The sequence below is a fragment of the Antechinus flavipes genome, chromosome 1 (assembly GCF_016432865.1).
Source record: "Antechinus flavipes isolate AdamAnt ecotype Samford, QLD, Australia chromosome 1, AdamAnt_v2, whole genome shotgun sequence".
Classification (NCBI taxonomy): Eukaryota; Metazoa; Chordata; class Mammalia; order Dasyuromorphia; family Dasyuridae; genus Antechinus; species Antechinus flavipes.
This window is the reverse complement of record NC_067398.1, coordinates 333,929,198-333,952,840: the sequence shown is the minus strand read 5'-3', so window position 1 is coordinate 333,952,840 and position 23,643 is coordinate 333,929,198. Positions and strand designations below refer to the sequence as shown.

The 23,643-nt window shown below is 36.6% G+C and overlaps 1 protein-coding gene and 2 non-coding genes across 3 annotated transcripts; 1 reads left to right on the top strand and 2 right to left on the bottom strand.

Moving 5' to 3' along the window:
• Positions 1 to 8,618: 8,618 nt before the first annotated feature.
• On the bottom strand, positions 8,619 to 8,691 carry TRNAF-GAA (transfer RNA phenylalanine (anticodon GAA)). The gene has a single exon. It is a non-coding gene; the product is annotated as a tRNA-Phe (tRNA).
• A 6,672-nt stretch (positions 8,692 to 15,363) lies between these two features.
• On the bottom strand, positions 15,364 to 15,436 carry TRNAA-AGC (transfer RNA alanine (anticodon AGC)). The gene has a single exon. It is a non-coding gene; the product is annotated as a tRNA-Ala (tRNA).
• A 2,197-nt stretch (positions 15,437 to 17,633) lies between these two features.
• On the top strand, positions 17,634 to 20,608 carry LOC127559688 (E3 ubiquitin-protein ligase TRIM39-like). The gene is given in 3 exon segments (XM_051993682.1): positions 17,634 to 17,934; positions 20,020 to 20,573; positions 20,576 to 20,608. Coding segments are annotated over 3 exon segments (888 nt in total).
• The last annotated feature ends 3,035 nt before the right edge of the window (positions 20,609 to 23,643 follow it).

Sequence of the window (23,643 nt, the reverse complement as noted above, 5' to 3'; positions counted from 1 at the left end):
ATAACAGATGCAACACAAATATTTGCTAAGCACAAACATTCCCATCTCCCACCAAAACATTCCTAATTGCAAAATCAATTTTTAAAATTATAAATTATCCTTAATAAACCATTCATTCTTGAAGTTCCTCTACAGGTCCTATAAACCTGTTGTTCTCAGCTTCCAGACATCAGTTTCAATCATCTGTAATCTGTGGTAAAGTCCTTCCCAATCTGCTTCTTCCAGGACTTAGTATGTGCCCACTCTCCTGCAAACTGCAAACTCCAAAGGTGTTGTCTGGGTCAGCAATCCTTGTTTCCTAAAGGTTAAAAAGGGATGAGGACATTGCCAGTATATAATTCCTTAAAAACTTATCCTTTGTTTCAAAAGGTGGCCTTTCTCTTTCTCCTCCTAAATAAAATAAACCCATCTCATATGAGGAAATTCCCAGATCACTTCTGGGGAGAGGTCTAGTTCTTTAACAAAGCAGTAAGTAAACATTTGGTCCAAGGCAATTTAGTCTCTAACATTGATTTAGTAACCAGTTTCATAAGAATCTAACTCGTTCATTCATCACTTTCCCTGATGAGGGCAGATGCCCAGGTGTATGAAATTGTCACTTAATTTGCAATCCTTCCCCATTCTTTCTTATAAAGCCTTAAAAGTAAAATATGTTCCTTTATCAGAATCAATTATCTCTACCAATCCATACGTAGGTATAATTTGTTCTAATGTTATTCCACTAACCCCTCTAAGCAGCAGGGCTTAGGGAAAAGCTTCCACCCATCCCCCTATATCTCATTTTCTCCACTGGTGTCATTTCATTAAAACCTAACCTAAATAATCTGGAGCCAGACTCCCTCTCTCTTTGGGGAACACCTCCTCAATACTTCTTATTTATTTTTAAATATGTTACACACCTTTCAGATACAATTTGTTTTACAATTACACATATCCCTATATGCCGAATTTTCTTGCTTTTACTTCTTTGTTAAAGGGAGGAAGCAAGAGAAACTTTAAGATTAATATTCTAAATAGACTTGGATTAAATTTACAAAATTTATGCCACATATCCAGCTTGATTGACAAAATGTTAAAGCAGAGTTTATACAGTTTTTACAAATTCCCCAATATACAATTTAGCAAGCAACATAGTAGCTTAAATATATTTCAGCTAATTAGGAGATACAAATATGTGATCTCTTTAGATAAACAAACTACCAGAGAACCAAAATTTTTAACTTGAAATCAAATCAAATACAGATATAAATTTCTAGTAATAATACTTCAATATTAATGAACACATTTCTATTTTATTTTATTTTATAACTTTTTATTGACAGAACCCATGCCAGGGTAATTTTTTTTACAACATTATCCCTTGTACTCACTTCTATTCCGATTTTTCCCCTCCCTCCCTCCACCCCTTCCCCTAGATGGCAAGCAGTCAACATATGTCAAAAATGTTGCAGTATATCCTAGATACAATATATGTTTGCAGAACCGAACAGTTCTCTTGTTGCACAGGGAGAATTGGATTCAGAAGGTAAAAATAACCCGGGAAGAAAAACAAAAATGCAAATAGTTTACATTCATTTCCCAGTGTAATGAACACATTTCTAAATTCTTATACCAAAATATAGTTCAAAATTTTAGCATGCACAAGTCAATAGTAATTATCTCCTACAATTACAGAATCAGAATTCCAATGTAAACACACACAACCCCAAAACTTAAGATAGCAGAAAACTGCCCTTTCAAATGCAATCACAGGGCTTTAAGAAATGGACAGACTCTAAGACCCTGGGGAAAGAGGGTCCGAGAAATTTGGACCCAGGTGTCCAATTACAGGTCTGTGGCTCAGTGGCTATCTCACTCTCTATGCCAGAAATGCTGGGTAGGAGGCCCTTGTAAAAGATGTTGGGGCACCAGTGCAAAACCCAGAATTCAGGTCAGCCAGGATAAGATTCCACAGACCTGAAAAGTTTGGAAAGATGCAGGGAGGGAGCAGTTTTTTTTTCTTTCAGCAGTTTCCCTCAGAAGGCTTTTAATCATGTAAATTAAGCCCACTTAAAAGCAAATAGATGAACTCAATTTAACTGATTGGACCAAGTAACTTAAAACTTATTCTAAAAAAAACTCAGAATCTGCTAAAAAAAATTTTTAAACAGTATTTTCGCAGATTCAAATTGGTCAGTTCTGGGTCTTGTGGTAGAAAAACATCCTATCACCAGATTGAGTCCAATCCCCTCTGGGTCAGCAAAGACTCACAGGTTAGAATTTTTGTGGCTGGATTTTAGTCCATAAGAAGAGGAAAATTAAACTCTTTCAGATTTGACTAATAGAACTGATACAATTTAGTTTGAATTTGATTCAGAAATGTTGATTCTGATTAGAAACAATTCTCAATCTATAATTAATCATGAAATATCCATTTTCAAATTTCATAAGAGACAACCAAAGTTAAGGCTAAGAGGAGCTTTGATCACATAATGAGGGAACCAACTAATACATAGTAAATTGATTATTAATATATAATAAATTGAAAATAATACAAAATAGAGTGGAATATCTATTTTCAATTCCACAAAAGTGAAGGTAAGACTAGATATAGTATGATTAAAGGTATCTTGGTTGGAACAGGCCAGTGGATCTTTAGTGCCTTGGAGTGTCTAAGAACAAAAGCATCTGGGCAAAAGGCCAGAAGTTTTCAGATTGCTCATGACTTGTGATGAGTAGCCTGAAATTTAGAGATGTGAATTTGATTTCTTTATCTCTCTCTCCAGTGAGGTGAGGAGTAAGTGGGGTGTCTCTTTTAGTGTTGTCCCAGACATTTTCCCCACTCTCTTCCAATTCTTTGGTTTTTGGAATCCAGACAGTGCTACCAAAAGTGCAAGCAGTGGCTGTTTGGATTCTGAGAACATTTACTGACTGTAGTGAAACACATGAAATTTGCATCTCAAGATATTATGGTGTCTAATGACAGCGAGACATCTTTAGCCAACAGAAAGAACCCTTCAGCACCAGCCCTGAATTCAGGAGGACCTGAGTTCAAATTTGACCTCAGATACTTAACACCTCCTATCTGTTTAACCCTGGGCAAGTTACTTAACCTAATTGCCTTATCAAAAAAAAAAAAAAAAGTAAACATAACAAAATTATAAAGATCAAGCAAGATTCAAGTGAAGACATAGGAGAAAACATTTCCAATTTACAACTTGGTGGCAATGGGAGATCCACAGATGTTTCATGCTGTACATGTTTGGGGGCTTTCTCAATCTATTGATCAATTATGCTGATTTCTCCCCTCTATAAAAGCCAAACAAACCACTATTTGTTTTATGGAATGACTCTGGAAGAGAGTTGGGAGGTGGGGATACCATACATGGGAGACTATGGTCATGTAATCAATAAAAATTGTTATTGTTTAAAATGAAAGCGTTTCTTAAATTAATATAGAGAGAAATAAGCAGAATCAGAAAAAAAAAAGTTTATTCCCTTTCATCAACATTATATAAATAAACAATTTTGAAGATTCTTATAAAGTGATTTAAAATGAAATGACTGGAACTTGGGGGAAATTTTATACAATAAAATACTAGGGGGAAAGCAACTTTGAAAGTCAAATGAACTCTGATCAATAAAATAAAGGATTGGTGGTAAAACATGCCATCCATCTATGAAAAACTCAGAATATAGAATGAGACATACTTTGAAAAAAATTCAACCATTGCATATAGTAGTAATTTATTATGCATATTTGTTACAATAAAATTTTCCTCCAATGCAGTGAGGATAAGAGTGAGAAAACTGAGTTCTCTTAATTTTTAAAAATAGTGATGAGAGAATATTGAGAAATATTGATTCCCCTTTCATGTAACATCATTGTATTAATTTTACTTCACTGTTTTACTCTTGTTATAAATAGAAATAATTTAAATGTAATGTGAAAATTAAATAAGAAGAAAACTTTAAAAATCCTCTGAACTTTTCAAATAAAATAAACAAAACTATGGCAGCCATCATGATGGGCAGTGGAGGGGGGGGGGAATTACTTTGTCTTTAACTTAAATGATAAAAACATATATTAGCCTACCTATTTACATCCTATAATTTCATCAAGTGGTATTCAATTGAGCAGGATTCCCTTGATCAATTTCCTTACTGATTTATGAGTTTCAAAGATCAAAAGATTCATTACTTCAAAGAGTAGGTCACTGCAGGATCTGTATTAATATCTATTAATGAGAGAACTTAGCAGAGCTTATCTAGAAACTTCTACATAGTCACAGTCAGTTTTTATCAGAGTTGGATTTTAATCCTGATCTATTCTGACTTTAAGGCTGCCCTCCTTTCTGCTCTCCTGTGTGGACTCTCCCATGAATGACTAATCTAAATATCTAAGTTCTTTTCTCCAACTCTCACAAATTATTTTTTGTCTGTTAGAGAATAGGAAAAAAAAGAGTTTTTTATTAAAAACAAAATCATTCTGAACTAAAAACCACATAGAATGAGCATTTACATGTTTTAGAACAAAAAAGATTATACATAAAAAAAAAATACTATTACATATACCTTACTTTCCTTTTGAAGTCTTTAATTAACCTGTAGTTTCCAAAGCTGTTCTGATTGTCTGGGCTCCCTGCCCCACCCTCTCCCCCCCTGCCCAATCACAGTTACTTGTTCTTTCCTCTCAATTAAAAAATGATGTTTCAATGATCCATTTTTCTTTCCTTTTTTTCTCTTATTTTTATTTTCCTTGCTATATATCCCTTCCCATATTGTCTTCCCATATCCTCCCCAAATAAAAAGTTCTTGTAACAAATACACATAATTAAGCAGAACAAATTTCCATGTTGCCTGTGAGAATTTTTAAATTTTTAATTTCATTTGAACTCTTATTTTATTTTTACAATTAATAAACATTTCCTTTCTCTCTTCCCAGTTGAAAAAAAAAAAAAACCAAATACTTGTAACAAATATGTATAATCAAGCCAAATTAATTCCAACATTGTGTCCAAAAATGTATGTGGTTAGCTTCCTCACTGGTCCTAGAATCAGTGGTTAGTTTAATATATTGATTAGAGTTCTTAAACACTTTAAAGTTGCTTTTCTTTATAAGGTTGTTATTATTTTATAAACTGTTTTTCTGATTCAACTTAGAAGTTTTCCAAGTTTCTCTCTGTGATTTTTCATTTGAGCCAGAGCTGGCTCAAATAGCCTAGAGAGAATTGATTGTTTAATATTCATGTAAACATTTATAGAGCATTTAGTTGGAATCAAGAGATCCTGAATTGAAATCTGGCTTCACACACTTACAAACTGTAAGATCCTGGGCAAGTCACTCAACCTTGCTTGCCTCAGTTTCCTTATGTGTAAAATGAGCCAGAAAAGGAAATGATGACTCCCTCCAGTATTTTTCTACACATCTTTATTTGCTTAATCATTCCATAGTAGAGGGATACCTTTTAAATTTCCAGTTCTTTGCAACCACACACAAAAAAAGAGTTGTTCTTAACATTTTGGTACATATTAATAATTTTCCTCATTGTTTTATTTCTTTGGGAGTATAGACCTAGTATCTGGACTGAAAATGAATATACATCGTTTTATAATTTGAAGTGCATGGTTCCAAGTTGATTTCCAGAATGGATGAACCAATTTACAATTCCAACAGTACATTAATGTTTCTGCTTCCCTGAAGTCCTCTAACAACTGTCATTTTCTGGTTTTATTGTCTTTGCCAATCAATCTAATGAGTATGAGGTGTAAACTCAAAGTGATTTTCATTTCATTTCATTTCTCTAAATTCAATATAATTTAGGGATCTCAGATTTTCTTGTTATCTGGGCAGAGAAAATACAATAAGAGATGGGACTTCCAGACTGAAGGTTGGAAATATAGGCTTTAACCTGAGGCACACTGGCTTTTTGGACTTAGTCCTCTGGCTTCCTAGTGACTATATAGTCTCTGAATAAGGGTATCACCAGTCAGAATAGCCCTCAGTATTTGGAAGGATCCATGGATGGGTGAGGTTGGGCATGAAGGCTTTCTGGACTATGAAACTCTTAATAAACTCAAGCTGGGCTAGAGGCCAAGAATAAAAAGGAAAGCTGCTGTCTCTACCTTCAGGACTCCAGAGAAACTGGGAGGAAAATTACCTGAAGCAATCCCAGAATTTCATGTTTTCTTTAGCTGAAAGCTTCAAAGGATTCCACTATCCTTCCAGTCACTCAGGTTTGCAACATTTGCTTCTTCCTCAGCTTCTCACTCATCCCATATATTCAATCAGTTGCTAAGTCTTCTTGTCTTTAATCTTCAAGACATCTCTCAGATATAAAGTTTCCCTGTTATACAGCTGACAGACCCTCATTACCCTTCTCAGTCATTCCTCATCTGCTGTCTGCTGCCAAGGTCTGTGGATTTTACCTCTACACAACCTCTCATTTTTGCCCCTTTCTCTCCTTTCATATGAATGCATTTGTCTTTACTTTATCTCCGATTACTGCAGTAACTTTCTGATGAGTCTGCCTGCCTTACATCTCTCTTCATTCCAATCCATCTTCCAACTTGATCTTTTTGAAGCTCAAATGGGATTATGTCACATATTTCCTCCCCACATACAACCCATCTCATAAATTCCAGTAACTTTCTGTTGCTTTCTGGATCAAATACAAAATACTGTAGCAGTCAAAGCTCTACATTACTTAGCTCTGTCCTATCTTTCCAGGCTTCTTCTTTTTAAAAAAATTAATTTTTTTTTGATACACATTGCTTTATGAGTCATGTTGGGAGAGAAAAATCAGAACAAACGGGAAAAACCACAGGAGAGAGAGAAAGAAAAAAATACCAGAGAAAAAAGTCAACATAGCATGTGTTGAATTACATTCAATCTCCAGAGTTCTTTTTCTGGATGCAGAAGATATTTTCTATCCAAAGTTTATTGGTTATTATTGTTCTGTAAGGAATGACCAGCAGGATGATTTCAGAGAGTCCTGAAGAGACTTACATGAACTGATGCTAAGTGAAATGAGCAGAACCAGGAGATCATTATATACCTCAACAATGACACTGTTTGAGAATGTATTCTGATGGAAGTGGATCTCTTCGATAAAGAGAGCTAATTCAGTTTCAATTGATTAAAGATGGGCAGAAGCAGCTACACCCAAAGAAAGAACACTGGGAGATAAATATAAACTGCTTGCATCTTTGTTTTTCTTCCCGGATTATTTATACCTTCTGAATTCAACTCTCCCTGTGCAACAAGAAAACTGTTCGGCTCTGCACATGTATATTGTATCCAGGATATACTGTACTCTATTCAACATGTAAAGGACTGCTTGCCATCTGGGGGAGGGGGTGGAGGGAGGGAGGGGAAAAATCGGAACAGAAGTGAATGCAAGGGATAATCTCTAAAAAATTACCCTGGCATGAGTTCTATCAATAAAAAGTTATTTTAAAAAAAAAGTTTATTGGTTTCTCCTTGGATCACTGAACCATTGAGAAGAACTAAATTTTTCATAATTGGTCATGCACATTCTTGCTGTTACTGTGTACAATGTATTCCTGATCCTGCTTATTTCACTCAATATCAGTTCATGTAAATCATTGCAGGCCTTTCTAAAATCAGCTTGTTCATCCTTTCTTAATAGAACAATAATATTTTTTTATCTTCATATACTACAACTTGTTCAGCCATTCCCCAATTGATGGGCATCTACTCATTTTCCAATTCTTTGCTACCACAAAAAGAGCTGCTACAAACATTTTACACATGTGGGTCCTTTTCCCTCCCTTATGATTTCCTTGGGTACTGATGAGTCAACTTTCCAGGCTTCTTCTGTCTTACTCTTCAACATGAATTTCGATCAAGTAACATTGACCTCCTGGCTGTTCCATGAACAAGGCACTCTATCTACTCCAGGCATTCTTCCTGACCGTCTACAATTCCTCAAACGTTCTTTCCTCTCCTCTCCTTCTATTGTTGACCTTTGAATCCCAATTTTAACCCTAAAGGAAGTTTTCCCCAGCCCTTCTTAATTCCAGTAACTTCCTCTTTTCATTATTTCTATTTATCCTGAACATAGCTTGCTTGTATATACTAATTCTCATATTATCTCTTTCGTTAGACTATAAGTTCCTTGACTGTCTTTTGCTTCTTTTTGTATTCTTAGCGCTTAGTACAGTGCTTGACATTGATGTATGACAAACATACATTAGTAAGTGTATAATTATGCGAAAGTTCGGAGGGAGGCATATATCAATTCTCAATTTTCCAGCAGTTTCGGAGCATATATGGAAAAAGGAGAAAGATGGTGTTGGCTGGTGTAATGGCGTTCAAGAAAGGCAAGCTCAGGACACAAGTACTCTTGGGCTCAAATACAACCACGTGATCTCGAAAAGATAAGAAACTGAGTTCCTGTTCTACCTATCTAAGGTGAAAGTGGCACTTTGGTTTCTATTAGTGCGCCTGTCCCAAAAAGCCCACTCTACCTACCCACCCACCCACATACACACAAACACACACACACACACACACACACCTTGGGAGCAAGGGCACGCCAGCCTCTCCGAAACACTTGCAATGCCAAAGAGACGACGGAGATGGAAACAGAAAAAGCACATAATACCAACAAAGATGCCGAAACCCGGGATCGAACCAGGGACCTTTAGATCTTCAGTCTAACGCTCTCCCAACTGAGCTATTTCGGCACCTACATAAGGTTTTTCCAATCACGTCTTCTTTATGCGATATGTGAAGAACTGAATGAAACGGGTTATTTTCTGGGTTAAGGGAACTCTGGGATTCGGTTTGTTGTAAAGGCTCAAATAATATTATTCATCTAGGAAAATGCATAACTTTTTTCAAAAGGCGATTTATCGTGAACAGGAAACATAGGCATCTGACATACAATCTTTGGAGAGGAAAATGCTATCCTTTTTCTTTTTTTAAACTCGTTTCATTTTCGAATACGGCTAAACTAATCATGTCCACAGAACTTTTCTTTGAAACAAGAAAAAAAAAAAAAGACTTGGGAGAAGAGATTCAGTCCCACACCTCTGCAAAGAGGGAGAAAAGTGCATTTTCTCAATTTGGGAAGGTTGTAGTGCCAGAGTAATCATGTCTTCTCTCTCTGACCAATTCTTACCTGAGCTAGGTGGAGCAAAGTGTTGGAACTCAGTACTGGTGATTTCGGGACTGGCTCAGATACTAAATTCTAAAGAATATGAATTTCTTGAACAAAATCACCTAGGTGTGAAATACTTAATGGATTCTTCTTGGCTTTGTCTGGATAAACATCCCTCCTCCTTCCTCCTCCCTCCCTCCCTCCCCCATTAATTGAAAGAAACCATAGACGACATATTTGTAAAAATTACAACGAGAGGGTTCTGGCAAGAATACTGAATTGGCAATATTGATTCGGATCTCCAAATATTTCCAGCAGCTGATTTGTGGGTCTAATAAGACAAACTTCCATAATTTGAATTTAAACTCCTACATTAGGGGTAAAGAAAAAAAATCTGCACAACTATAGAATAAGGTAGAAGGAGAAAGAACGAGAAGTTGAAGCATAAGACAGTCTGCGTTTTTAGTGATTGCCAATTGAGTCAATTTTGAAATGATACCATTGCAACCAGTGCTAGCCATACATCAAAGAAGTCAAATTAAAAAAATAAAAATTTTGTTTTCCAACATGTTTATAGAGGAACTTTAAAAAACTTTTTATTGATATGCTTTATTTTCACATTACCATCATTTTTCCAATATAGCCTTTCCATTTTCCTTTTTTCTTTCTTTTTTTGTGAAGCTTTTTATTTTCAAAACATATGCATGTATAATTCGACAGCATTGACCCTTGTATAGCCTTGTGCTTCAGATTTTCTCCTTCCCTCCACCAACTCTCCTAGATGGCAAGCAATCCAATATATGTTAAACATGTTAAAATATATGTTAAATCCAATATGTATAAACATATTTATACAATTCTCTTACTGCTCAAAAAAATCAGATTAAAAAAAAGTAAGTGAGTAAGAAAACAAAATGTAAGCAAACAACAACAAAAAGAGTGAGAATGTTGTTGTGATCCACATTAAGTTGCCACAGTCCTCTCTCTGGGTATAGAGGGCGCTCTTCCTCTCATGATCGTTGGAACTAGTATCAATCATCTTATTGTTGGAAGCAGTCACATTCATCAGAATTGATCATCTATAATATTGATGTTGCCACATACAATGATCTCTGGTTCTGCTCATTTCCCTCAGCATTAGTTCATGTAAGCTTCTCCAGGCTTCTCTAAAATCATCCTCCTGATCATTTCTTTCTTTCTTTCTTTTTTTTTTTAATAACTTTTTATTGATAGAACGCATGCCAGGGTAATTTTTTACAGCATTTTCCCTTGCATTCACTTCTGTTCCGATTTTTCCCCTCCCTCCCTCCACCCCTTCCCCCAGATGGCAAGCAGTCCTTTACATGTTGAATGGGTTACAGTATATCCTAGATACAATATATGTGTGCAGAACCAAACAGTTTTCTTGTTGCACAGGGAGAATTGAATTCAGAAGGTAGAAATAACCCGGGAAGAAAAACAAAAATGCAAGCAGTTTATATTCATCTCCCAGGGTTCTTTCTCTGGGTGTAGCTGTTTCTGTCCATCTTTGCTGATCATTTCTTATAGAACAATAATATTCTATAATATTCATATACCATAACTTATTCAGCCATTCTCCAACTGATGGGCATCGACTCAGTTTCCAGTTTCTTGCCACAAGGGAAAGGGCTGCCACAAACATTTTGGCACATGTGGGTCCCTTTCCTTCCTTTAAGATCTCTTTGGGATATAGGCCCAAGAAAAACACTTTTGGGTCAAAGGAGTATGATAACTTTTTGAACATAGTTCCAAATTGCTCCCCAGAATGGCTGGATACATTCACAATTCCACTAAAAATGTATTAATGTCCCAATTTTCATGCATCCCCTCAAACATCCATCCTTGTCTCTTCTTCTCCTCTTATACAATTTGACAGGAGTATAGTAGTATCACAGAGTTGTCTTAATTTGCATTTCTCTGATCCATAGTAATTTAGAGCACCTTTTCATATGATTAGAAATACTTTTAACTTCATCTGAAAATGGTCTGTTCATATCCTTTGACCATTTATCAACTGGAGAATTAACCTTTCCATTTTCATAAGGAAGAATAAAAAAACAAAGTATGTTTGGTGGGAGTAGGTTGAAGAGGAGGAAGCTGTTTAACATGTCAATCAAGTCTGATATATAATCTTCTAATATATACAACTCTCCAATTCTTCAAAAAAAGGAAAGAGAAAGGAGGTCATCGACAAAAAGAAAAGCTTCATATCAACCCAACTTATGTATAGCAACAGGTTTTATGATAGTAAAGAACCAGAAATAAAATTGATGTTTAGTAATTTTACTATGCTATAGGAAAGGAAGAACCGAAAGAAAATTCTGGGTCTATGAGTTAGGAAGTGGAGAACACATTTTGATATAATGATAATAGATTATTAATGAGCCACAGGAAGCAATTATGAAGAATTGAGGCAAACTTCAGGAAAATGCGTATGAACTAATGGAGAAGGAAGAAATTCAATTTATCTGTCACTATTGACAATGTAATAAAAAACAACATTGCAACAATTCAGAACTCTGACCAATGCAGTGAAAAAAAGTAACAATGAATGAATAACTTGAAGGTGAGGCACATCTACTGTATCTTTCAGCAGAGAAAATGAATATAAGGAAGCACAAGTTTTCAGACATGGCCAGTGAATTGATGTGTTTTGCTTGATTCATTTTATTACAAGGGAGGGTTCTATGTGTTTGTGAGAAATCTTTGAAAAGTGACAATGATGGAATGGGGTGGGAAAAGACTGCAACAACAAAACATTTTCTAAAAATGGAAAATGGACACTTTGAAAAGTGGACTTTTCTAATATTTTAATTCCGCAAAGAATGACCCTGAGAAAGGTTTTTTTTTTTTTTAATAACTTTTTATTACCCATGCCAGGGTAATTTTTTACAACATTATCCCTTGCACTCTCTTCTGTTCTGATTTTTTCCCCTTCCTCCCTCCACCCTCTCCCCCAGATGGCAAGCAGTCCTATACATGTTAAACATGTCACAGTATATCCTAGATACAGAAGATAGAAATAACCCGGGAAGAAAAACAAAAATGCAAACAGTTTACATTCATTTCCCAGTGTTCTTTCTTTGGGTATAGCTGCTTCTGTTTATCATTGATCAATTGAAACTGAGTTAGATCTTCTCTTTGTCGAAGAAATCCACTTCTGTCAGAATACATCCTCATACAGTATCATTGTTGAAGTATATAATGATCTCCTGGTTCTGCTCATTTCACTTAGCATCAGTTCATGTAAGCCTCTCCAAGCCTCTCTGTATTCATCCTGCTGGTCATTTCTTACAGAACAATAATATTCCATAACATTCATATACCACAATTAGAGAAAGGTTTTGAAAATTGTTGTAGGATTATGTAGGAGAGATGGAGTAGAAAAGGAAGAGTCAGGAGGAAAGAGCCGGAGAAATGAAGCAGAAAGGAAGAGAGGAACGGTAGGCAATTTGGGGTTGGTAGTTTCTCACATGGTTTTCTCTATGTTTATAATATCTTCTTTTTCACTATTGGCTAGTTGGATTTCTCTCTGACCCTTACAACACAATTCTAAAGTTGCCACCTTCTCTAGGAAGACAGCCTTGATCCCTCCAATTTGCTGAGATGTCACACTACACTTTGTTTTGCCCCTCCCTTCAAGTATTTATTATGTAATATAGAATATTTTATAGTTAATATGTGATCAATAGGACTATAAGTAACATATCAATTTTAGATTTAAAGATGGGAGATTATTTCATTTCATGGATAAGGAATCTGAGACCCAGAGAATGAAAGGATCTTGTTCAAGATCAAACAGGAGGTAAGTAGCAGGGTCAGTATTTCTTTCTTTTTCTCCCCAAGTTAACAACTATTTAGTTAAGGATTTCTGATGTGTTGGATACTGTGCTAAGGAATAGGAAGCCAAAAAAGAGTAAAAATAGCCCTTCCTCTCAAAAGCTTACTTCTTTAGGTATAGAATTTCAGGCCCTGGTTTCTGCAGAATCCAAAATGTAACTGCAGAATGCGTTGATGTGGTGTCCCTCCCTACCTTGTCACCCATGTCCTATTATCAAGGAATTATTGGAGCAAAATGGAAATGGGATTATATTGAGTATAAAAGGATAAAGAAGCCAACTGAACAATGTATCTCATGCTCCCAATCTGCTACTTAATGGATGTTCTGTCATTCTTTGTAGTGTTCTGGTTAGCTTTCTTGAGGTCTTTGGACCAGCCTTTCTTTCAGTTGAGTAATTACCATGAGAATAGCCAGAGATAAAGATCAAATTCTTTATTATCTCCTTCACAGTCTGTCTCCTTTAGTTGGGGCCTGGCTAGATTTTTGGAGGGCCTTCAGAGAGGACTTAATTTCAGTGGAGAGATGAAGGAGAACCACTTCTCCTTCTGTCTGATCAAATCTGATCAAATATGGAATGTCTCTTGTCTCAGTGGAGAAGTGAAGGAGGACAGGCCAACCATCACAGTGGTAGGAGATAGAATGAATCTCTTCCAGTCCTTGTTGGCTCTTATATACTCTATTGTAAGTACACCATCATAGGTGTCAATCTTGTAGAATAGGTGTCAAGCTTGTAGAACTATACTAAGTAGTAAATATTAAGTACATGTACACTGAATAGAGAGGGCCCTCAAGTTTGGCTGTTAGTATCCTGGGATCCTATAGTAGAAGAAGAGATGGAACAAGAAAGGCAGACTTTGTCCTGCAATGATGAGTCTAGGATCTTCTGCTAAGAGGACCAACAATTGAAGCAACCTACACATGGAGACCAGAGAATTTGATAACTTTTTGCAGACTACTTCCCAATCTTTTGTGGACAGTCGTATAGGAAGGCAAAGGGTAGATGAAGAGCAAAGGTTTGGACTACCCCGCCCCACAAAGAGATAGTTTAGGTGAGAAGCCTCTCCCTTCCCACTCACCTTTTTCCAAATATGACTCCCTGTTGCAGATATCTAGGAAGAGTCTCCTAAGGGCACTCATACAAATGTTCATATACACCTCTGCTTTCAGACTCCTGAAAAGCTTAGCTTTTCTCTGAAAAGCTTAGCTCAGGTTCCAGTAGTCCGGTTTTTCCTTCCCGGAAGAGAGGAGGGGAGATTATCCTATTCCTCCCCAAGTACTCCAGGAGTACTTTTCTCTGTTTGATTTCCCCATCATATCCAAGGCTAGGTCTTCATTATTAATATTATCCCCAGCCTTGCCAATGGAGTATTCTCGTTAAATGCTTGTTGAATTGCCCCTAAAATATGTGCCTTCAATAATAATAAAAATAATAAAGGAGTATTCCTCATTGGGCTCTCTCTTTTCCCTATACATTAGACCTATTATCTTACTCTTTAGTCTCAGTGTGATCTCAGCCTATCTTTTCTACGTGAAAGCCTTCCCTTCTTACTCCCTAGAAGGACAGCTATGAGCGAAACTACAGTGGCTCCCACAGCTGAACTTCCTTTCTCCCTGCACTCAGCAAAGGTTTCCACCTTCTCCCCATACCCGCCATGACCCTCCTCTCCCATGGGGCTCTTACACTGGAATACTTAGGAGAAGTCCTGTTCTGGAACCCTCTTCTGAGAGGGAGGCCTGTTCTGGGTCAGAGGACAGACAAGGTGCTTTTGTGTGGGTCTCCCACGAGAAATCTCCTTCCACTGGCACAAGGGCAAAATGCTCCCTCCCTTGCAGGAGCACACAACTCTGGGTAGCAGGAAAGACTCACATTCGGTCGCGGTCAGCGTTTCCGCTATTTCGTACGGGAGCTATTTTGCTGGGGAGAGAACTTGTGTTTTTCTGAGTAAAGAAGTGGAGAAGGAGTGCTGTGTAGCCGGCCGCCCGAGGCCCTTCCATGATCACTGCACAATCCAAGCGGAGGATGATGGGAGAAGACGGATTTCTCTGACTGTATCTGGCTTCCGGATCGCTGGACCCCTAGAAAAAGTTTCCAAGCCACGAATTAGCTGCACGGTCTTAGTGTCCTTTAGCCTTGTCTTGTTGGACTGTATCAGCGATTCCGGGTCTCCTAAAGTCCGATCTTGGACACTTGTAGGTGAATTATGCCCATCTTCATCTGACACTGGCTGGTAAAGAAAATCAGGAACTCTTGGTCTCATTAACAACCAGGGGTCAATCTGTGAACTTCAGGTACATTAGGCGACATAAAGATCTGCCTTATTTTGTCCCAGGGACATTTGGAGGTATTCCTTGCTTAAGTCCCGCAAAGGCTCAGGCCAGAGGACGAAACCGGCGTGGAGGATGCGGGTATCGATCCCGCTACCTCTCGCATGCTAAGCGAGCGCTCTACCATTTGAGCTAATCCCCCAAGACCAAAAACCTGCTGCTTCTTATTCCTCTTATGACATTATTGGTTAAATGGCGTTAGAGTCTATAGTGAAATTGAAATTTGAAGGAAAATGCAGCAAGAAAGAAAAACTAGAAATCGTTAAGTAGTAGAGCTGGAGGGAGGGAATGAAACAAAGCTACCAAACTGAGAGGAGAGGAGAGAGTACTTGGTAGAGAGTGAAGAGAAGGCTTCCTGATCCCAGGAACGTTAAGTTTAGATGAGCTCAGCTCCTTAGCATGGTATTTAGATTTGGGTTAGAACTGCATTGGAAAGTGGACTGGCAGTAAGCTGTGGGACAGAGAGTGCACTGACAGCTGGGCTAGGAGGTGGAAAATGACCAGTGGAAGAGGAAGCTTATCATTATGAGTTGGTAGTGCTTGATTGCTCTCTCTGTGTGGGCATAAATTTGTGTTCGCTTACAGATATCCTATTTGTCTCCAGGAGAATATAAATTCTGAGGGCAGGGACTTTGGTTTTTCTCTTCAGCATACTGAGTGCTAAGCATCTTGTATGAAATAAATACGTTTGAAATAAGTATCATTAAAAATTCAAAAAAAAAAACTGCCCTGTGAACTTCAAGTTTGCTAGAATCAGGGAAGAGACACCTCCCACAGTTTAGAGATGTAATCAAGTCTTTAAGAATAAGTTAGCAACTATTAAGGTGGGGCTAATTGAGTAGGGTGGAGCTACATCTTGTATGAAATAAGTATCATTAAAAATTCAAAGAAAACTGCCCTGTGAACTTCAAGTTTGCTAGAATCAGGGAAGAGACACCTCCCACAGTTTAGAGATGTAATCAAGAAAGTCTTTAAGAATAAGTTAGCAACTATTAAGGTGGGGCTAATTGAGTAGGGTGGAGCTACATAAGATCTTAAATAAGAATCATCTTAAACTCTTTAGTCTTGGAAATTGGGAAACTGAGGAGGAGCTCCAGACATAAGGAAAGACTGAAATCAGAGACATCAGAAAGGTTAGTACTATTTCTGAAAATGTTAACTATTTAGTAAATCAAAATAACTAGATTATTTAATGTATTTTGCAAACTTTAATGTGCTATAGGAAAGTATTATCATTGTCGTATCACTTTTGTCAAGCAATGATTTGGGGATTCCGAAGAGATAATCAATGATATCATGGGGTTGTTGTTTTTGAATCATTTCATTCAAATCTGACTCTTCATGAGCCCATTTGGGGTTTTCTTGACAAAGAAAAAGTTTGCCATTTCCTTTTTCCGGCTCATTTTTGCATTTTCTTTCACAATATGATTAATGTAAATATGTTTTACATGATTGTGCATATTATATACATATATATGTATATATATATATAATTATTGACTTTTGGAAGGGGACGGAAAAGGAAGGTAAGGAAAAGGGGAAATTTGGAACGCAAAAAAAAAATTTTTTTTTAATTGAAGGTCAAGATTTGCCTTTACATGTGATTAAAAATATGGGGGAAAATAAAGTATCTGAGGCCAGATTTGAATAACTATAAAATAAAATAATTAAAATAATAACATGTAAATAAATAATAACAAATAAAGTCATAAAATAAAATAAAGGTTACCTAGGTGCAGTACCTTATCCCTTGCACTACTTAGCTGTTTATGTATTCCTTGGGGATATCTAGTAATTGAGAGAGACTTCGAGGGACAGCAGTACAGTTGAGTAGTAGCTGCTTGATTATGTGTTATTTTACTACTATTATTGTATGTTTTTAATGAATTCTGTGCCAAAAATGAAAGTTCTGTATTCAATTTAAAAAAGTATACAAAGGTCTTTACATACATAACCTAATTTTATCTTCACAATAGCCTAGTGGAATGGGCATATAATAGTAATAGCCCCCCCCCCCCTTTTTATTTAACAGATGAGAAAATTTTAGTGACTTTTCCAGGCACACATAACTAATAAGTATCTGAGATAGAATTTGATCCAGATATTTTTGACTATATGTCTAATACTCTATTAAATAAATCATTTTGTGCGGCTCTTCAACTGCCTATGATACAAACTCAGGGGTAACTTCTTTCCTTGAATTTTCAATTGCTCTCAGAAAAGTCTTGAGTTTGTTGCTCTCCCTTGTATCAATGGAATGAATTTGTCTTGCTCAGTAAAGACTTAACTTATTGTTGTGAAATAACCGACTGTTCTCTTCTCTTTCTTTTTTAAGAATTATGGCCTCATGTCTTATTTCAAGTATTTCAGAAGAGCTCAAGTGCTCTATCTGTCTAGAGTTGCTCACAAATTCCATGTCAATAGCCTGTGGTCACAATTTCTGCAAAGACTGTATCCTCAAGCACATTCAATTATCTGGTGGCTATAGCTTTCCATGTCCTGAGTGTAGGACAGTTTCTGTGTTGAAAGATCTCTGGCCTAATCAACAACTGTGCAAAGTGGTACAGTCCTTCAAATTGCTCCAAAGTCCCTTGAGAAGAAGCCTGAATCAGAGAAAACTGAGGAAGACAAAATTCTATGGTAAGTGTACTGATCTGATAACTTGGTGAATGAGTGGGTTTTCTGTCTGGTTATTTGGAAATATAATCCATTAACTGCCCCTTTCCCCCCACGCAGCCCAAGTTATAAATTATTATAAATTAATATAAATTATTCCAATGAAATGGAATTTTCAGGTACTGCCTCAAAACCCCTTCAGGCATTTTTTTTTTTCTGCTTCTGCTTTGAGACTTCTTTTATGCAGGTGAATTATCTTCTTTTTAAAGTTTTGAGCTTCCCTATGCAAGTCAAATCAAGTAGAAAATCGTTTGCAAAAAGCACCTTTTATGGATCTGACTGTGTGAAGCACTGGTGTCTAAGAAAGTCAGGGAAGATGAAAATGGGGTGGGGGGTGGGGGAGAAATCTTTTGATTTGACAATTAAAAAATCATTGGTAACTTTGGAGAAATCAGTTCCTGTTGAATAATGAAGTCAGAAACTATACTGCAAAGAATTGAGAAGAGAATGAGAGGAAAGGAAGTGAAAGTACTGATTGTAATTAGACTTCAAAAGAAGTTTAGCCATAAAAGGGAAGAGAAATATAGACTGCAATCTACCAAGGATGGAAGACCAAGGGATTCTTTGTGGATGAGGAAGGCATGATTGTAGGATGTAGGTAATCAGTCAATAGACTGAGAGAAATTGAAGATTATTGGGAGAATGAGAATGATAGAGGGGGGAAATCTGCTGGAGAACATAGAATGGAGTGGGATCTTTTTTCTTATAAAATAATGGTGTTTTGTTTATACTGAAAGATCAGAGTTCCTTGGTGGGGAGGGGAACACTCAGGTGGAGCTTATCATAAGGTAGAGTGTTATGTCAAAGGGAAACTAAGGCACAAAATTCTTACCATGATTAATGTATTAGTGCAATTAACAAATACCATTAAAGTGGATCCAATACTCTTCAGTAATTAAGGAGGAATTTGACAGAACAACTCATATATACTATTTACCCAGTGACTATAGAGAACTATTTAACTTCTGATTGACTAGTGCTGCTTATGTCAGGTGGAATCCTAACCTCCTTTCAAAAGTCCTATGGTAGACAAACATCCTACCACCAGATTGAGTCATATTCTCTCTGGGTCAGCAAAGGCTCACAGATTAGAATTTTTGTGGCTGAATTTTAGTCCATAAGAAAAGGAAAATTAAACTCTTCTAGATTTGACTAATAGAACCTACACAATCTAGTTTGAATTTGATTCAGAAATGTTGATTTTGATTAGAAACAATTCTCAATCTATAATTAATCATGAAATATAATACAAAATAGAGCGGGATATTAATTTTCAATTCCACAAAAGTGAAGGTAAGACTCGATATAGTATGATTAAAGGTATCTTGGTTGGAATAGGCCAGTGAATCTTTAGTTCCATAGTGTGTAAGAACAGAAGCATCTGGGCAAAAGGCCAGAAGAAGGTGGCTGAAGTTTTCAGATTGCTCAAAGTGACATGTGATTTAGAGATATAAATTTGATTTCTTTATCACTCTCTCCAGTGAGGTGAGGGGTGAGTGGGATATCTCTTTTAGTATAGTGCCAGACTCTTCCCCCACTCCCTTCCAATTCTTTGGTTTTTGGAATCCAGACAATGCTATCAAAAGTGCAAGCAGTGGCTGTTTGGATTCTGAGAACATTTACTGACCTAATGAAACACATGAAATTTACATCTCAACATTATCATGTCTAATCTCACTGGGACATCTTTAGCCAACAGAAAGAAACCTTCAGGGAGATGAAGCCTGATTGCCCTATAACATTAGATAAATTCTAAATTCTATGGCATTTAATTGAATTATTGTGGTAGAATATGGACCTACCTTCATCTACTTGGTGGAGCTCTGCAACTTTTCACGGACACTTGGGGCTTGTAGTGACTCTCCTAAATATTGCTGTGAATGGACAATGAGCCCCTGAGTCCCTAAAGCCATCTGAGATGTTGGGTTTCTTCTTTTAATTGCCTTCTTAGTATCCATCAAGATCTGTGTCATTCTCTTTTTAATGACCCCTGCTTGAGGACTTTTATGTCATAATTCCTTAAAACTGTTGATATTTCTATTTCTTTAGAGGAAATCACTCTGGATCCTAAAACTGCCCATCCTGGAATCATCTTATCCACAGATAGGAAAACAATGAGAGGAAACGGTGCATGGAAGAAGTTGCATTGTGATGGGGAAGAATATGATCGATATTGTCCTGTTCTAGCAACTCAGAGCTTCAAGTCTGGGAGACATTATTGGGAGGTGACGGTGGGAAACAGTTCTGCTTGGTATATTGGTCTTTGTGAAAACTCTGTAAAAAGAAAGGGAGGAGTTATACCATGTTCTTCTACTGGATACTGGCTTTTGAGTCTGATAGAAAGTTGTTATCTAGTCTGTACCATACCTAGGACCAAAATTCCCTTAACAGGGAAACTCTATAAAGTGGGGATCTTTCTGGATTATGAGATGGGAGATATAGTGTTTTATGATGTAGACAGGAGATGTCATATCTATACATTCACCAGCTCCTTTTTAGAGCCTCTCATCCCTATATTTTCTATCGGCGTCAACTCCGAGAAGGAAAATATTTTGTCTATAGACCCAGTATCAGATGAGGCTAAAGAAACTCTAGAGGATGCCTGGAAACTTCCTTCAGAAAGGAACCCAGCCTGTGACCACCATGCATGACTTTGCCCCCCCTGTATTGTGATGAACTTCATTTTGGGAGCAGGGAGAACTTTTCTTATTTTGTAATATTCCTGCAATGAACTGCATACAAGAGGGAAATCAGCATAAGAGAGATTGAAGGTCCATACATGAGAGACAGAATTTGCTCCATAAACTATGTGAGTTTAGAAAATTCAAGAATGAGGAAGTTTATTTCCAAAAGAGAGATGGAAAGGACCCATCAAAGAATCAAAAGTAAACATAACAAAATTATAAAGATCAAGCAAGACTCAAGTGAAGACATTCCAGAAGACATTTCCAATCTACAACTTGGGGGCAGTTGTGGGAGATCCACAGATGTGTTATGCTGCACATGTTTTGGGACTTTCTCAATCTATTGATCAATTATGCTGATTTCCCCCCTCTCTAAAAGTCAAACAAACCACTATTTGTTTTATGGAATGACTGGAGGAGAGTTGGGAGGTGGGGATATCATACATGGGAGACTATGGTCATGTAAGAAACAAAGAATTAATAAAAATTGTTATTGTTTAAGAGGAAAGTGTGTCTTAAATTAATGTAGAGAGAAATAAGCAGAATCAAAAAAAAAGTTTATTCCTTTTCATCAACATTATATAAATAAACAATTTTGAAGCTTCTTGTAAAGTGATTTAAAATGAAATTATTGTAACTAGGGAAAGAATTTATACAATAAAACATTGGAGGTGGGGGGTGAGGTGCAGTGATAGCAACTTTGAAAGCCAAATGAACTCTGATCAATAAAGTGACTATCTGGGATCCTAAAGGACTGGTGGTAAAACATGTCATCCATGTATGAAAAGCTCAGAATATTGAATGAGACATACTTTTAAAAAATTCAACCATTGCATGTAGTAGTAATTTATTATGCATATTTGTTACAATAAAAATTTTCTCCAATGCAGTGAGGATAAGAGTGAGAAAACTGATTTGTCTTAATTTTTTAAAATAGTGATAATATGAATATTATGGAATATCATTGTTCAGTAAGAAATGACCAACAGGATGATTTCGGAAAGGCCTGGAGAGACTTCAGAAACTGATGCTGAGTGAAATGAGCAGGACCAGGAGATCATTATACTTCAACAACAATACTATATGATGATCAATTCTGATGAACCTGGCCATCTTCAGCAATGAGATGAACAAAATCAGTTCCAATGGAACAGTATTGAACTGAACCTGCTATACCCAGCAAAAGAACTCTGAGAGATGACTAAGAACCATTACATAGAATTCCCAATCCCTTTATTTTTGTCTGCTTGCATTTTTGATTGCCTTCACAGGCTAATTGTACAATATTTCAGAGTCTGATTCTTTTTGTACAGCAAAATAACGGTCTGGACATGTATAATTATTTTGTATTTAATTTATACTTTAACATATTTAACATGTATTGGTCAGCCTGCCATCTAGGGGAGAGGATGGGAGGAAGGAAGGAAAAAATTGGAACAAAAGATTTGGCAATTGTCAATGCTGTAAAATTACCCATGCATATAACTTGTAAATAAAAAGGCATTAAAAAAATAAATAAGTAATGTTTTTTTCCTAATTCTTAAAATTGAGTAAAGTTGTCTGACAAGATTAAAAAAAATTAGTGATATAAGAATGTTGAGAAATATTGATTCCCCTTTCATATAACATCACTGTATTAATTTTACTTCACTGTATGACTCTTGTTATAAATAGAAATAAGTTAAATGTAATGTGAAAATTAAATAAGAATAAAACTTTTAAAATCCTTACTTTTCAAGTAAAACAAACAAAACTATGGCAGCCATCAGGACTAACAGAGATGGGTTTATTTTCTTCTTTAATTTAGATTTTTAGTGATAAAACACATATTATCCAAAGTGTACATTGCTAAATTTTATTTCAAAGCATCACACAAACAGCTGGCAATTTCCCCATTGAGGACGGACAATTTGCTTATGCAAATTTGCTTTATATAAATAATTCTGAAGGAAATCCTCAGTTCAAAAAAACACCTATGTAAAAATTTAGTATACAGTACTGTGCTCTCTTATCTTCTCTGTCCTCACCCCACCAAGGGAAAAACAAACAAACAAACAAACCCTAAAAAGAAAAAACTTTGGAAGTGAAAGTACAAGAACTGATATGAAGAGAGACTGTTATGCCACAGTTCTCTTTAACTGTCCTGACTCAGTTTCCTTGTACAAGTTTCCCTTGTCTCAGTCTTCCTAATTACTCCCCTAAGCTGTAAATCTCCCTCTGGTCCATGAAGGCTGAGGACCAATTAGTCTAGGTTATAAATTGTTAGCCCAAGCAAGATAAACAAGAGAGTAGACCTCCTGATTATCTTCTGTCCTTGAGAATATCCCTCTAAAATATTCCAAGATATTTCACTGACATCTTTATCTCTGGGTATTCAGACATCCTGTCTCTGGTTTTTTTTTTTTTGTTGTTGTTGTTGTTGTTTTTTTTTTTTTTGATTTATAGCCTTTTCCAGCTGGGCTTTCCCGCTCTTTCCCACTCTTTCCCTCTTCTTTGTCTCCAAAAGGTATATAAAGGTTAGAGATTCTCCCAATCAGCACTGAATAATTTGAGACGAGAGTCCTGTCCAGTCAATCTTACTCTCCCATTAATAAAATATTAAAAACTCTCTAATCTCTCTCCTGCCTCAGTTTCTCCGGCATTACAAGACCAAGCCAGGAAAGAAGGCTTGACTTGAGATGTCCAATGTGAAGGGTTTCTTCTCAAAACAATATTGGTGAAATTACACTTCCCTAAGCTAAAAGTGAGGAAAAGGGAGAGAGGAGAGAAGAGGGTACTTGATCCCAAGGAATGCTCAGCTCAGATAAATGGCTTATATACTCCTGGCTATGGTATCTGAAATTTTGGATTGGAAGGTGGAGTGGTAGCAGACTCAGGGTTAGAGGGATGAACTGACAGTTGGGCCAGGGGTCGAAAATGGATAGGTGAAGTGGAAGTTTCTCATGAGTTGGTAGCACTCTCTTTTTCTCTCTCTCTCCCTCCCCTCTTT